Here is a 17,354-nt window from a genome sequence, read left to right as displayed (position 1 = left end):
TATATATATTATTCAGAAATAAATTTGACTGCACAGCATGAGGATTTTGCAGCAATCAGCCAGCAGGAGCAATTAGAAATGTGAATCTACTGACTTTCCCCTCTAACAATTGCTCCGTCAATATTAATTTATTATATATGCATAATGGTGCTTTCAAAGAGTTCCAAGTTATCTGTGAAAATGCACGATAAAATGGTAATTGCGTCGAGTTCATTTTTATCTTACGAAGGACCGTATCTTGCTTGAAATTCCTAACAAGACATTGCCTCTTTTTTCACCCCAAACTATAACCATTACAATCAATACTCATTACAAAGATATACATTCAGCAATATTTAATATAAATACGAACAAAACATTAATCGGCAAAGACGAAAGATAAAGCTAATTCTTTGAGAAAATAGTTCAATAAAGTTGTTGAGGAACGTTGTAAATTAGTATAATTAGATGGCTTACAGTAATTAGCTTGCTTTGTGTGCAGCAGTTGTTAAATGTTCATGAAGATGTTATGATAATTAAAAAAGACAATATCGTTGTGATTAAGCCGAAGTAACTCAAAAATGTCCAAAAATGGTAACAATTTTAGTGTGTATTAAAATGGTATAGTTTTCTAGATATCATTAAGTAGTATATATAACCAGTTTTTCTGAGTCAAAACATCAACGACTAAGTAAAATTCGGACGGCTGTTAAAGTACACAGGGCAGTATGCGCATTCATTATATAAATTCATATTTTATTTCCCATTGACATCTGTTCTAAATCCACACGCGTTTCAGCTTTATCGTAAAAGCATAATTGTGCAGGAAATATCTGTTTGCTGTTTCTCAAGTAATATGTATTCATGATAAAATATTTGAAGGGTAAAGTTACAGCAATATATAACAGATATGGTAATTAAGTCGATAAAGGATGGCTTCCGAAACCAGCGGGAGCCAGTTCATTTCCACTGTAATGATGAATCGAAGAGGAAAGATGATGAAGCATTTCATCATGAGTTGACGGGATACGGGAAGGGGGTGAAGTCGAATACAAATGGTGGTTGTATGGTCCGACCGGTGCATTCATGTATGTTGCGGCAGCAACAGCAACTGCCGAAGCAGCATTCTCCGCGTTTCTCATCGAATTCGGACAATATTGACTATAACCCTGTGGCAGACGCATCATTACTTGCTGGTGTTCTTTTGCCTTTGCTCGCAGAGTAGCTATCGAAGACGTTCTTCTCTCACTAAAAGGTTGGTCGAGAGGTGGCCTACGGTCGTCTGTACAGCAGGCTATGTCGTTGGTATTACAAGCATCGTAAGGGTGATTTTCAGCTATCGAGCCATTTCTATAAATAGGATCTTGAGAACCGTGGCATTCCATGCTTCTAAACGAGTACGCATCATTAAATTGATCTTGTCTTCGTGCTGCATCAGTTGATCCAAGAGGGGCCATTTCGAGTGTCGTCCGTTGAGGGTTGCCAGGTGCCGAAGTCAAATTTAGCATGTTCTCACCTGACTCAGTGTGGTGCACTGTCGGGTCAACGTAAGTATTTTGCTGGGATGCTGTTATTACAGAATGCGGCGATGTATGAGCAGATGCCATGAATTGACTTGGTGGCGAATGGGAGTTTGGAGAAACAGATGGCTGAGATCCCCAGGTCCCTGTATATTCGGATGTACTATGGCCTCGACGATAAATGTCGTAATACCCAGATCGGTGTGCTTTTTTTTCTCCTGGACTTCGTGTCACTCCATAGAAATCATGAGCAGATTTCCTAGAAGTTGTTGGCGAAGCTGTGTAACTTGAAACTGATGAAGATAACGCCTCAAGGGCGCTTGTTCCGTCGGTATACATATTTTCAATATGCGGTTTTGTTTTGTCCATAGAAAAATCTACGGGGGTTGTGCTTTCATTATTCGTTAATTCAATAGTTTTCTGAAGTTCACTTTTTTGTTGCGATGGTTTACCACTAATTTCTGAATCTGTAGTTATTCCATCTTTATTCATCAGTTCAGTCTTTACCGTACCCGAATCTTCATTTTGTTTCACTGAACTTGGCCTGGCATCGTCTTTCTGTTTCTCTCCTTCGGCAGTTGTTTTTGTATCCAGATCTTTACCGTCTTCTGCGTCTGATTTTTCGTTTTTCTGCCCTTCCGTGCTGTTTGATTTACCCTGCATCTTCATCTGTCTTCGAAGTTTTGCCCGGCGATTTTGGAACCATACCTAAAATAGAATAATGACATATCAATGAATGATCATAGTGTTTTGATTACATGCACATAATTCAAAAGCACAAATATTTATTTTTCATGGAAATAAAAAAAAATGCTGCGATTAACGATTATATTTTATATATTTTCAATCGACTACGAAAAATAAACAAATTGAATCAAATAATCTACAGTACTAAAATGGCTAAAACAAGTAGACAACAACACGGATGAAAAATATCACTTAGACATGGGTGTTCTTCAAGGTGATATATATATATAATGGTTTGACGCAGAGTATTTCGATAAAAAGTTACTAGAGGTAAAGATCAAGATTATAATTCTCCTCATTTTCTTAAAAAACATATTCCAAGTTTCGCCCCTTCGGGTTAAAGCCCTCCATACCGAAAGCAACTATCATAGTAGTTTCAATATTTGCAGTTTTTGCAATGCACAAAATTATCATTTAAAAATTAAAAAAAAAAACTGAGCGCGACTCATGTCAGAACAAGTATTTAATAGAAAAATGTCAATGATCTTATTGAGCAACCGAAAAGGGTTGATACCGTATCATGAAAAAATATTGCTTTATTATTTATATGTAACTATAGTAATTGAATCGAAGCCTTGTGAATGCCCGAAAAACGCTACTGATTGAATGAATCGTTCGTCGGTTTCCTAAATGTTTCATATGTGATATCACTAGACGAATATTTTCCTAGTTAAAATGTACGGCATGTTGCACATCATCGCTATTTGTTTTAAGCTATAACTCCTGATGGATTACTACTTTAGACATATTTGTTCCGGATCCTTCCAGTCTCATGTAACGAACTGCAATTAATTTACGTTGATAAAGCATTGCTCTTCATCTTCTCTGGAATACTTTTGCTTTCCGGGCCGTTTATCGTGGTAAATAGATTGGTCAGAACTCGCGTTTGATACTTGGGCGGTCGGTCATACTGAATTACATCAATTGATCAGTTTCTCAATCGCTTATGGTAGAATGCCACTTTATCTATGTGCTTGCAATGACTTTAACGCATTTCGGTAGCGGTATATATGTACATTTGCTTTTTACACGATGGACAAACTAAATACTATTTAAAATTTATGACCATAAAAAATATTTGAAACATTCAGTTTATGAGATCAAAGCTAACTGTAAAGTGTTTAGGACACCGTTTCTCAACCAGCGGGTCGTGGCCCATTGCTGGGACACAGAAACATTTTTAGATAGACCACAAATCTAATAAAAATTACTGGAGTTGTTAATAAACCTAGTTAAATTAGATGCTTTAGTGGCATTGATTGGTGATACTGTTTTTTGCTACAGGGTGGCAATTTTCATTCTAATCATTAAAGTGAAATTGTCTGTTTTTGCAGGAATTTTTTTTTCTTTTCAGTTTTTCTCTTATATGAAACACTTAGTGGGCCATAAAATTTTTACGCAACGAAAATGGGCCACGAAACGAAAAATGTTGAGAACCACTGTAGTTTAGGCCTTAGGGCGATCAAAATGATTGTGCATATACTTATAGGTGTAAATCGATAAATTTTCTAATTCAGGATAAGTAAAGCAATAATATAAAATTAAGAAAGTTATTTTACTATTACCGCAGCTATTACGATCGATTTTATGAACGTACCTTTGCTGGTTTTTATTCATATTTATAAGCACTTTCATTTTGGGAATACCTTTGTGATGAATTTATCCAAACCACTATTCAAAATTGTAGCGGATAAAATGTGCTTAAATGGGTAAACGAGCCAACAAAAATGATCATAATTTAAATTCAAGTTTCACAGGTTTGTAACGGCTTTACTATCTACCATCATTCGAATATAATTTGCGTCGAACGAGGATTTATCCAGGCGTGAACCTTTTACTTTCAGAAACATTGTTTGTTGGTGTTTACATACATTTACTCTCTTTGAAGGGGTGTAATGTTGCACAGCATTCATCAGCCTAATTTACATGATCCCACAACGGTAAAAATTCGATTTTTACCAATTCACCAATATTTTAAAATATCATACGGGATACAGAAAACGGATGAATGGTGAAAAATAATACCTATATTTTAAATAGTTTTTTCAATTTTCCAATAATGCGCTCAACACTTATACAGAGCCGAGTGTGTATTAAGTTCACTGTTTAATTTATTTTTCAAAAGAATAAAGGATATTTTTAGGATTCAGAGAAAATGTTTGCCGTCGTAGCATCCATAGTATATTTGTCAAAATAATTTGTCTAATTATTTTTCTACTATAATTTGAATTTTTCTTTCATTTACTGTTTGTTCGTTGTACAATATTCGTTTCGCCAATACCTATGTATGATTTCATCCAAAAGCTCTAATCCGTTGAACAAACTGACAGTTTTAAAGACTGCTGGATGATGGAACACCGGTTGTTTGGCAACAGTGCGCACCCTTGAAGTGTTACGCTGCAAAATAAATCATTCTAAAAAATGACGTGCGCTAATTTATAGTTTTTCATTGATTATTTTTTTTTCACCAAATTTATAAAAATAAATTTTTGTTTTGTTTTTTCACAAACATTCTTCATTATTTTGATAGTTTTTTTTAATAAAATAACATTCATCTATGTATCAAAGATTGAATGCAGTATTACAAATATTATGGTCTTTAAATAGTGAAAATACACCTATTTCTTTATTAATCAGTTTCCTAGGAGAAAGTAATTCGCATGTAAAAAGTCGATAAGTTTAGCTTTGTGGAAAAATCAAAACACCTGCATAAATATTCTAATACCCTACTACCGGATATAATTTTGATTTATTGTTAAATGAATGAACAAATATAAAATGGGATCGACAGACAGACAATATAAAATAAGAGCCAGAACACGAGACACTTACAGACACCTGATTTTTGTACATCTCAACGTTGAAAATATGATGAAATTCAATGAGCTTCATACACCAGGATTTGTTATTATTTGTATAAATTGAATTTGGCACAAACTCCAAATTTACTTATTAGCTTCCATTGAGACAAAATTCTTTTCATGATCTTATGAAAATAAATATACATATCCGGTACGCTCAACTGAAGTAACTGAGGTTCGAACGACCGCGAAAATGTCATGAAAATAATCCATAAAATATCGGTTTGCGTTTAATTTACATTTGTTAGGTCGCACCTATCCATGCTTTTCATATTCATTCAATTTTTCCAATTGCGTGTCGCTACGTCCTGTTGTCTTTGTTAACTTTTACGTCGAACATTTCGCGTTATTATGAAGTTGAAATCTTTACAAATCAGCGGATATTTTCGTTAGGTTGCTTTTCAAAAGATTCTTTGTCAGCGTCGCCTTTTCTGTATGTATCACCAGCATGTTGTCTACCAATTAACTATTGATAACTCTTCATGCTCAAACCAAATGAACTCGTAACGTTAATGTTAACATCTGGGTAAAAGCATTCATTTGACAACTTGTTATCGTATTTTACTATTTTAGGATTTCAAAAAAGTCAAATGGTTAAAAGGTTGCACGGTCGGGAACATACTATAAAAAAATGTCTATTGAATAAAAATAAGTGATTAATTAAAAAAGTGTATAAGGTATCAGAAAAAATAAATTTGGATAATTCGCTCTCAATTAACGTATTTGCTCCCGAGCGGACTACCGTTAGCTTCCGCTACGGCGGATGTTTTTCAAAGCGGTGTTGGGCCACTGAACGCCATATTTTAAAAATCTCTGCCGCAGGATCGCTGGGGACAAATCCCTTCAAAAGCGATGTAATACAATGATGTTTCGAGCGGAAAATAACATCTCATGGTAACAGATTTATATTTTCTCGTTCCCAGAAAACCAACACCGTAATTAATTTTTTGTTCTTCTGTCAACGTTCGGAGCTAGAACGATACATTCTTCAACTCTTGATACTTTTTACAGATACCACTTGACAAAAAGATTCCATAAAAACGATACTTTGGACGCGTATATTGTTTGTTTGTGCCCTTTGTTCGGCGCTGGTTCATATTCTGACTAATTAAACGCAAAACTAAAGAAATTGGAATGAAAATTGGCGTTGAATAGAATAGCCATGGTGTCAAGTTTTGACAATTTTGTATGAATGTTCAACAAACGATTCTGATTGTAACACAGCTAGTAAAATCGTAACATTAAAGTCATCAGAACTTAAGATAGTTTCAACCGTCAAATTTTACAAAATTGAGAGTCTCATTGCTCAAACCATTTTGTGCAGATCCAAATCCCAAGTGATGTATCTTATTTAAACGAAAAGTTAAGATTTTAAAAAATGTCAGAAACAAAATACTACATCTGATTTAGTAGACGTCATCGCTCTAGTGGCGCCAGAACATTTCAAACCATTAGTTCCGGATGGCAGTTCAAACAACCTCACGTTCGAACGCGAATCTCCTCTGTTTCTCCCAAAACATGTTTATGGTCGTAATACAGCGCTGCACAACACAAAGGGCATTTTGGGGCTCTTTAGATAACCCAAGCGTTGCACAAGCATATATTTATAATTGGGATATCATACCATATAGTTTTTCAATGTTTTTTCAAACCCCTTAAGTACACTTTTAGAAAAAAACTGTTAATTTGTTTGAATTTTCTAGTAAAGCCCAAATATTTACTTTCTTATTTGATTTCTTGCCAGACAATTTGCAGTTCAGATAAACAATGGCGGCACCAATATTTGAATTGTACAGAGTGATCGCATTTCGTTTTCCAGAATTACCTCGAGTCCTATAATCCTCATGTAATGGGAGGTTATGCAAAATGACCGTGCCTTAATGTATTAGTCGAGAACAACCATATTTGGACACCTTTTGACCCGTCTTATCTCCAAAGCTTGTAGACGCCCTACGTCGGGCGATACTGTTATGGAAACATGGGGGTGGTTGACGGTACTCAACGAACCACTTTTCAAAAATACCGCAAAAAGTTGCCCAATTATGGAAAGTAAACGAACATAATGGAGCCTTGAAGGTTTGGGCTAAATTGCCTTTCGCCAATTTGAATTTTTTTTTAAAATGGCGATTTTCAAAATTTTAAATCAACAATAAGGAACAGCATACAAATAAGAAACGTTCGAATATTTAATCATAATTCAAGTTTGAAATAATATAATATCAATCGATAAGATGAAGATACTAACCAAGTACACCATTGAAAAAGAGCCGCTAATTACAATTTCTGATTTGAGAAAAATTTTGGCGTTTAAAATCATAATATGTAAATATTACGTTACGTTGTAATATTATGCTACGCTTCTTATGAAACTCGTTTTTATAAAATCTATCGTGTTTTTCAATTCTAAAAAATATATTTGGTCATTGTTGTTGTCATCGACATCGTACATATTTATTAGGATGACACTATGCGAAAAACATGTGATGTAAATAAGATAAATTTTGCCGAAGTAATCTGATCGGTCACAAAAAGCTTCGATTTTGCGGGAACCGAATAACTTTTTTTGTCGATTCCAAAACGTCTCTTGTCCCCTTCCTTTCTCTCCTAATCGAGAGTCAATAGTTTGATTTTCGTGACGCTAATTTGTTGTTTAAATACCCAAATTACAATAATTGTTATTGTTAAAGCTAAAATTCTTAAATTTGGATTAAGAGATTCTGGTTAGCCTGACACATTACTCTTCCACCTGGCGAAAGTTAACGGACGCAACGTGTGTCTAATTTGATAATTTGATCAGACAGCCTCAGTAATTAAATTAGTCGGCATGTAGCATCCAATATCGGAGATGTTCGTAAGCGTTGGGGGATATAATAATCTTCTGCGGCCGGTACATCTTCACTCATTTGTTAATCGATAAGATAGTTAAATGTTACAAGCATTTCTATTTGTATGGCGTTAATTTCTGGTGAATGGTAATTGGTGACCAAAATTTCATACGCTCTTCTATTTATATACTGTGATTGGTGGAATCTATAGCATAAATTGAAGTACACTATTTGTAAATTCATTTAGATAGGGATTTATGTACATTTCACAATTTTGTAGTTTATTCAAAGCAAGTTTGTTTACTAATTTGGATTTGGATAAAAATGGCGAAAAAAATCACCCTAGAAAACACATTTCTATCAACGCACAAAATAATTAAAAACAGTCAGAGAAGCAAAGACTCATTAAAGTGAAGTCCTATCCCTGGATCAGAAGTTATTCAGTTTCACTGGGCTTGCCCAATAAATTAGCCCGAACGTATAAGTTAAGACCGGTAATATGATAAGATTTGAAGCCATCAAACATTAGTTCAAAAATGTTTCTAATTCTAATTATTGATTTTGAAAAATACACCGCACATTCTTTGAGTTAATATATTTTCGGGTTGTATGTGCGGCCTTGTATTTTTCGGTTTGAACGGACTAAAAAGTTAATCAGTTACAAAATAATAGTCCAAGCATAAAATATGTTTAAATTCTCCCCAAATTTGACGTTAATCAGAAACACTTCATGTTTTTTTTTAATGAAGAATCAAATTTTGTAATATATTGATGTAGATTTCTACAGTTTTTCAAGGTAAAATATAACAATACAGACCATTTTATTTTAAAACCTCTTTCAAAAATATTTGGATATTTATCTCGATAGCTATATCTGCCCACTTTTAAGTCCCATAATCGAAATGGCATGTATGTTTTTGAATAACCCGAAGATTTGCGTGATAATTCTAAATCCACAATAATCTGGCCACTTGAAGTCATTCGTCTCTCTTGGTCGTTACATTACACCGGTTCTGAAAACGCCGAACTTATCGCCGTGTTGGGTCGTTACTGTTTTCTACATTTATCAGGCTAATTTTCATTGTTATACTTCGTTAAAAACAACTAACAATTGGGTTTTTATTGTTAAAGGTGTAAATTATTTTTAAATATGCAAAATGATATTAAAATAGTCTGTCGAGTCAACAATAATATGGCAAGCTTAGCGGCGAAACAACAATATCTTTTTCATCAAATTTTTTGGAAAATTACAAATGATTTATTTTTCTGAATAAAGCATAGTCATACATAGAGTGACTTTCTCCGCTTATGTTTTACATCCAATATTGTGAGATTACATTGTTTATCAAAACATAAACATATTCATTAAACATGTTTTTAAAAAGTGTGGCTTTTCAAAAGCCTCTATGTCGTCAAGAATTTTGTGACTTGTTTGCGTCATACTGCGTTTTTATAGTGAAATCGTTGTATCTCCAGTATCACATGGAATGTTGTCAAATCATCTTAGATCCCTAACTACGTTTTCAGGTTAATTCATTTTTGCTGTGTGGTAAAATATATTGGAATACTTTTGATTGACCTCAAAATTTAAATGATATTTACTTGTATCCTTGCTTCGATCAGATCAAGTCTTAATGCCAGTGCTTCTCTCATGAAGATATCTGGATAATGCGTTGAATGGAATGCCCTTTCAAGTTCTTCGAGCTGCCACTGACTGTAGTTTGCTCTGGCTCTTCTTTGTTTCGATGGTTTTGAGTCATCTTCTGAATATACGTGGAACAATGTTAAAATTCTTTTTAAATATATCATTAAAGCATCAAGTTTGTTTTCAATAGAATTAAATTAAAACTTTCTCCAATGCAATGAGTTACTGGGGATGAACAATTTGTTACTGCTTATCGGATATCGATAAACCTTTCAAGAGTATTACTCTATTGCGGCGTAAAACTAATATATTTGACCAACACACTCTCAGAAAATAATTGTTAGAATTCATTGTGTCGAGGCTTTTGATATAAGCAGAGAAATATTTCATGAAACACCTTTGGTAAATAATTTATTGTACCGTGAATATGTTGTGTCATTCTAGACATCTGACACAGTCATGCAGTCAACCCGCGAAACGTTAAATATAATAAAGCTATTCAAGTTCAAAACATCTATTGTACACAGCTGTAGATAGTTTGTATATTTTGACCACCACTAGTCAATAACTTGAAGTCAATAGGTATCAATAGGTGTAGGTACTAATTATCATTGATGACATTAAATTTCATACATATCAAAGCTGTTGAAAAGATATTCACAAAGCGTTACGTTTGTGTCTCCTTTGTGATCACAGAGGAAATTTGGTGAAAAAACTGAAAACACTGCTCAGTATTTTTTGTGTTTTTATGTGTCGTCACGCCGATCGACATCGCCCGGAAATATACAAATCATAACGAATGGAAATCAAAATACCAAACGGCGCGACATAAAAATGTTTAGGCTCAAGTAACAAAATAAGTTACGTTATAGCGAGAATCGGTATCGTTGTTTTTGCACATGAATACCGCCCCACAGATATAAGTATTAACTATGGATATTTTTGAGCAAAAATTTGTTTCCCAATCAGGTTATCAAAAAGCTTCACTTTAGAGGATTTTATTTCGTCAGTTGGAATTCAGCTAATAAATGGTTACTCTCAAACTTCACTTGAGTTATACTTTCTATACATTCGTGTTTACTATGAAATAGTGCGTATATGCATTTGTAGCCTTTGATAAGCGGACCGTCAACAGCCCGACTTGTTCAACTAGAAAAAATCAACCCAAGTTTTCGCAAAGAAAAACAATTAATCTTCGGATGAGACCCAATATTTACAACTAAAATTTTAGAAACATTGCTTCTCAAAGCGTAGAACGCACAATATTAGAATAAAAAGCGCTCCAGAAGTGTGTGTGCCAACATGGAGGTAACTCATTTGTTCGCCTAATTTACATCGAGTTGTGTAATGGGACTGAACATTATGGACAGGGGGTATATTCACTTGGCCAACACATACAGTCCCCGAACTCGTAATAGAACTAAAATAAGGAAAATCACACACTATGGGAGTACCGATTTAAATGGTATTAACTTGCCTTTATTGAATCAAATTTTAGTGGCAACAATCAATATACAATTTTGTATATCAAAATTAACACTTTGAACTTCGAAATTATCTTTTTAGAAAAACTTCTCGTTCCTAATCATAGTACAAATTCGGGAAAACCGTAATATCATGATAAGTATAACACGCAAAAATACGTAGGACGTGAATTGAATCAGAAATTCCTGCCTCGAAGGAAAGTTCGAGTACTTCTCACCTAGCCTTACGCGATGGACTCTCCGTAAACCACACGGTATTTGAAACATGAGCGGACTGTTGCGTCTGAATAACGTTGGTACTTTATAAAATGACAAAAACACAAAGAATTGGATTCAAAACTTTTTTTTAGTAATTTTGATCAAACAAATACCTTATGCGACTAAACTAATAGAATCGGAGAATGAGACAATTATATAGTTGTAAGCAATAATGATAATATTAGAATGTAAAAAACTCAAAAGTTTTTTTTTTTAAATCAAGTATATATAGTATTTGATTGTTCGGATTAAATTAACTTTCAGGTTTTGAATACTTTCTTATGAATTGGAACTGTGAGAGGGGCCATTCATAAAACTGCAGGAAAATCCTCGTTCTTCGCTCGCTCTCAATTGTATGCCGTGTGCTCGGTTAGTTCCATGCAAAAACAACCACAAATAATAGCCCCAATTTTGTCCAACATATTCTAAACGACATAGCGTAGTTCACTAATACACTTTTGAGACAGCCGCTTCCTGATTTGTAATAGTAAGGGTTCAAGTCGGTAAAAATATAAAATAATATAAATAACCATAATTTGTATGATCGTTAGTAAAATTAACGAAGTATATTTCATCTTCATATGATTGAAGATTGATTTTCACTTTGTTTCGAGAGTTGTGTTTTCACAAAACTATAAAAACCCTGGATGATGTTTCAGTGTGTTTGTGTTGATAACTCACAGGCTCCATTAACTTGATGCAATTTACGGTCAAGAAAGTATATCAGGCATCGCACTCGGGTATATTTTACGCCATTTTGAATATGAAACGTGACCGCGATTGTCTGTTTCGACAAGTGGTTTCCCATCTGGATATACGACTCAAAACTTTTTTATTCATTTTAAAAAATTCCCAACCCGACCATATTCAACTAGAATGCACTGGTATATAGTTCAGATAGAAAATTGTTTGTATTATCATCGTGTAATTCATTCTTTTTTGTACAAAGTACATGAAAATTATAGTTGAAACAACCCACTTTTCAGAATATACTTGAATCTTCTCTCCACGGCTTATTGAAAGTAGCAAATTAGGTTCTTTATATATACATAGATTTCAGGGGTCAACTCTCACGTTCAACTACTATGGATCGCAAAAAATGAAAACAATCCCGCAAAATATTTTACAGCATATTCAAGGTTCTATGAAACATAAAATTATTACATTCTAGTTTGTTTTGCTATTCTACGACACCGGATCATTTTTCCATTTCTAGTTCAAGTTTGCAGAGACCGTGAAAACCTCAGAACTCGTGTTTCACAATGGGTATCTAAAAATCATTTATTCGACGTTACGTCATTGTCGGTCTTTATATTGACAACATGGAAACGTCTAAATGTTACCTGTGCGCATAAAATGTTCCGAGTCGCGTGTTATTATTCAGAACTGTAAGTGGGGCCGCTCACTTATTGGAAATGAGCCTAGTTCTAAAATGAAACCCATTGAATTGAAATCTACCAATAATTATTCACGTGAAGCCACTGAGTAGATCTATCTTTGTAAATCTGTCATATGTTCCATTAAATTGAAGTAAGGATTTACTTTCATTTTATACCTCAAATCTTAAATAGTCCAATACTGCTTGGATTATACTTCTATTTGAATTAAATTCCTTTTATGTTTCTAAATACATTTTAACAGTTCAGGGTAACCAAATATTCATACTTGTCAATAATGCTATGCTGAAAACATTCGTTTCTAAGCATCAAGATATTTTATTTTAAGCGACGTTTAACATGGCATTGCTAACAATATTCGTGAACTATGTAAATAAGTTTTTAAAAAATATATGGACATGCGGTAGTAATGATTGAAGCATGTATAACATCGCTTGTACAAGGAGCTGTTTACCTTTACTAAATCTGAAATTTAACACCGTTAGGAAGCGTATGCCATTTCTGTGACCCAGTAAATCTGCGGTTAATTACACCAACATTTGCTGACGCTTTGTTAGTCGTCATCTTCCTTTGGCGAGAGAGAGAGATAGACCAACGAATCCGTGTTTCCAAATATTTATAGTTCATTTCATTGCGGAATGAATTGAAACACACAACATATTTTTGCATAAACAGTAAAATTATCATGTCGAATACTAAAGTCTGGTGTTACACTTTAAGACTATGATCGGACGAATGAACTGGTGTCGATTCATTCAACCCACTGCTAAAAAACTTTCAGAAGCAGCATTCAAGTATTATTCAAACTGCAATGCTCAACTTATGTTGGGAATAGTTAGGAACATTTTGTATTTTTCCCATTCTTATCGTATTGGAAAATAATGTATTCTCGTCTATTTTCAATGATACGCTTTTTCGGCGCTATCGATATAGTTTACAGGCTAATTGTGCTGTCCTCGCGAATGGACTGTTGAGACTTCCAGCCCAGTTTAAACCATAGTAGATATTGTATGAATTTTCAAATGCGTCAAAACGCACAGAAACAATATAAACCCCATGTTAGAAAGAACTCAAATTACATTAACTAATTACACGGCTTCAATAATCCTTTGTATACAACAGCTTTTCATCTGCTGTTTTGATAGGAATTACTTTTCTATAAATATCTCGTATATGTCGTCATATATTTATGAACACGATTAGGTGATTTTCTCGGTGAAATGTGTCCAAAAATCCGATGGAATTAGTAGCTTAAACACACCAAAACAGCATATTTAATTTAGTGTGTCAAAGTTGGGAGAATATTTATGAAAACAAATGATTGACTTCTATTACGACTAGATTTGGCAATACAGTTAGTGATAGCGGGCCTAACACTACTTAGCGAAGGTGTTAGGCAGTGTAATTATACTAAATTTTCTATGTAATTATTAATATGCAATGTAATTTAATGTAAATCATCCAATCACAGCAAAATTCCAGAATATTTGAGTCATTATTGCGATTTTATTTACGCATACAAATGTTTAGGTCACTTTCGATATTTTCGATATCGCTGATTTAAGTGAGATCCTTGTAATCCGTTAAAGCTGTTGGATTTGCCAAGGTAATTACGATTAAAGTTGTGATATTTATTTGAATCCAGAGGATTTTAAAGATACCCCGTGCCTTTGAGGTTTATTCTAAAAAGTAAATATTGTTATAATTTAAGCGGAAATGCGATTCTCCTGGAAACATAAAAACAAACTTTGAAGAAAATTCTAACTAAGCACCAAGGTTTAATATTGGTAATCAAAGAGCAGATTGTTAATTGTCAGACCGAGAAAACTTTAAATGTCAAGCAGCGAAATGCTCTGTAACTAACAATATACTCAAAGTACTAATAAACATTTATATACAAAAATATAATCAAGAAAGGAGTCACTGTGTTAATACCTTGTTGCTTAAATACGCAATTTAATGAAGTACATTGTGAAAGTTTTTGCCCTTTGAATGTTAAGTTACAGATTATTAAACATACGAAGAATTGTACAACTTTCTGTATTCGTCATTTTATTTCTTCATTCGCGTATTACCAATAATGTGCAATGCAGTCAACTTTACTTGGTACGAAATTACTTCTGATCAATTTCAAACATATTAAAAATAGTAATCGATTAGAAAGCAGCCGCAACGACTATTGCTGACTGATATAATAATAGCGATTGGGTTTGGATATTTTACGTGGACTTTGGCCACTGGTGGTTGTTATATATTATTGTCAGTGACAATAACATTGTGGAAATGGTTTCCTATTCAGGATGGTTCAAACAAACTAAGTGCATTGAAATTTACACATTGGATAAATGAATTACTATTGTCGGATTGTCTTAACTCCTCCTAATTTTAGTTATAGAGATTTCTATTCACAATATTGAAACTTGTCATCAATGCGGACATTAATCTATTTATCATATCGTATTATATCCTATTTTAAATCATAAATTATTGCAAAGCAGTCACATTTTCTTTTCTTTGCAATTTCAATCAAAAGTACAAAGTACATACGTGGTATTTATTATACGCTTCGATTAATTTACAACATGGACAAATCATAGTGTATTATGATTTTGATGCGACGGTTACATATGCAGACCCAGCAAGCTAAGCCGCACCCACAAAATAGACAATCAAAATAATACTTCCGATTTTCATGGAGTTGTTCATGAGTAAAATTATCAATTTTCAATCAATTAATTAAATGCATACGTTTTTACATAAGTTATATAAATATAAGTTATCATACGTATGCATGCAATATTTAATAATAGTCTCACCATAACTCGTGTTATATTCGCCTCCCATTCCAGTAAAACCGGCAGCTTGAGACGCCATCATCAAGGCTTGTTTGCATGGGTCAGACGGCATATAGTTCAAGATACCATCGTATGTCGAATACATTGCCGCGGCTGCATGATGGTGGTGTGCTGGATGGGGGCCTGGGTAATAATTCGGCGGACATGACGGTGTACTTGCTCCCGTTGAAGGCGATAAGGAAAATTGATGATGTGGTCTATGATATAACGGTGGAGGATATGTAACCATCGAGGGTGGGGGAACTAACGACTGTGGACTGTACATGACGTTATACAGAATGTACCTGGGTAACTTCTCCAAAAGTCTTGGCAACGTAAACAGACGTTATATTTGATTTTATTACTAAATAAAGCTCTGAATTATCAAAAATATATATAAAACACTTTTATTTAATATCAATTTAAAGTTACGAATTATTTCATAAATAAACTGTTAATATGCTTGTTTTATCATTATCTCACAGCGTCGCTAAGTTCCCACTTAATCAAATAACCCTAAATTTTCTCTCTAATTAATTAGGATAACGACCTACGGTCTTTTCTATACTACTATTGTAAGACTTCCTGATGGTAAAGTGTGCTGATTATGCTTTCAGTCCTTGAAGTAATCGAGTTTGCTAATCAGATCAGCCCTGGGTTTTAAACACCAATTATCGTTCTAGGGCAACACCGAATCCCGGTTATTGAGCGTCGTTCCTTTGCTAAATACCGATCGCGCTGTCCTCGCGCGTAACTGTAGGTAAAGGAGAGTCGTCATGAGAGTTGTCATGGTACCGTTACTGGGAGAATCATTGCACGGCGAAAAAAAATTGCCCATACCGAGAGATCATTTGGTTTTCTTAAAATATTGTATACAATTTTAAAAGTACTCGGAAATGTATTTAAATTTGATTGCACAAAATGAATGTTAGAAAAAACTTATCGTAACTTTTGCCAGACAAACACACCGTAATCATGATAATCATAAAAACTGCCCTGACCGATGTTTTATGTGGGAGTGGGCGGCTGGGCGTGTTGTAATAACTGTACCTTATATAGAGTAGCCATTTTGTATTTCATGTCACGAATATTGATAATTTCAACATAAAAACCTATTATATACGATATTAAATCTTCAGAGCATGGAATATTATAAATTGCAAGGTATTATTATCGGCATTTGTATATATGCTCGTACATTGCCAAGGATTACTTGGCGTTAAGCATAATATAAATATAACGAGATACGGCCGATTAGTCCACGCACAAGAATAAAGCAAGCAGAGTTGGAGTTGAACAACAGAAAAATTCCCCCCTGCAATTTCAAGTATACCAGTTTGAACACAGATATAGCACAAGAATATTTTAGAAAGTTAAGAAGTTTTGGGATTGTGATATATAGCCACGTAGAGCCAATTTATAACCTACTTCTCTCTAATTAGGAAAAGTAGAAATAATATTTTCATATGTAGAAGTTGGTTGGGTGTATTTAGGATGGTCGTGTACCGATATTATGAACGCCTTCCTTGGAGTGCGGCATGGAACTATGTAGTCGGATAACTCACCAAAAATCAGTCACTGTCATATATGCTCACTCGGGCTATAACGACATACAACAGCAACATGTAACTTTTTGGAGCTTGATTTCTTCGAAAAAAATATTGCATAAATTAACAATGTCGTACCTACCCTTCATCATTTGTCAATTATTATTTCAATAACTGGACGGGTAGAAGAATCTCAAGGATATATTTTACAATATTTTTCAATATTTTCCGTCGTCGTATTCATATTATTCGTCCAA

The 17,354-nt window shown here is 34.0% G+C and overlaps 1 protein-coding gene across 2 annotated transcripts; it reads right to left on the bottom strand.

The window, feature by feature from the left end:
• Positions 1-326: 326 nt before the first annotated feature.
• Positions 327-15,948, bottom strand: LOC120336674 (uncharacterized). Of its 2 annotated transcripts, none has more exons than XM_039404405.2 (3): positions 15,533-15,948; positions 9,535-9,695; positions 327-2,207 (listed from the first exon to the last, which is right to left on the bottom strand). In XM_039404405.2, the coding sequence occupies exons 1-3, from the start codon at positions 15,834-15,836 to the stop codon at positions 897-899; spliced, it is 1,776 nt and encodes a 591-aa protein (XP_039260339.1). In that variant the 5' UTR covers positions 15,837-15,948; the 3' UTR covers positions 327-896. The 2 variants fall into 2 exon arrangements, with proteins under 2 accessions (XP_039260339.1, XP_039260340.1); XM_039404406.2 differs by having other exon boundaries at positions 9,535-9,692.
• Between the last annotated feature and the right edge of the window lie 1,406 nt (positions 15,949-17,354).

The sequence above is a fragment of the Styela clava genome, chromosome 2 (assembly GCF_964204865.1).
Source record: "Styela clava chromosome 2, kaStyClav1.hap1.2, whole genome shotgun sequence".
Lineage (NCBI taxonomy): Eukaryota > Metazoa > Chordata > Ascidiacea > Stolidobranchia > Styelidae > Styela > Styela clava.
Note: the sequence above shows the minus strand (reverse complement) of the source record. Positions and strands in the feature narration are given on the sequence as shown.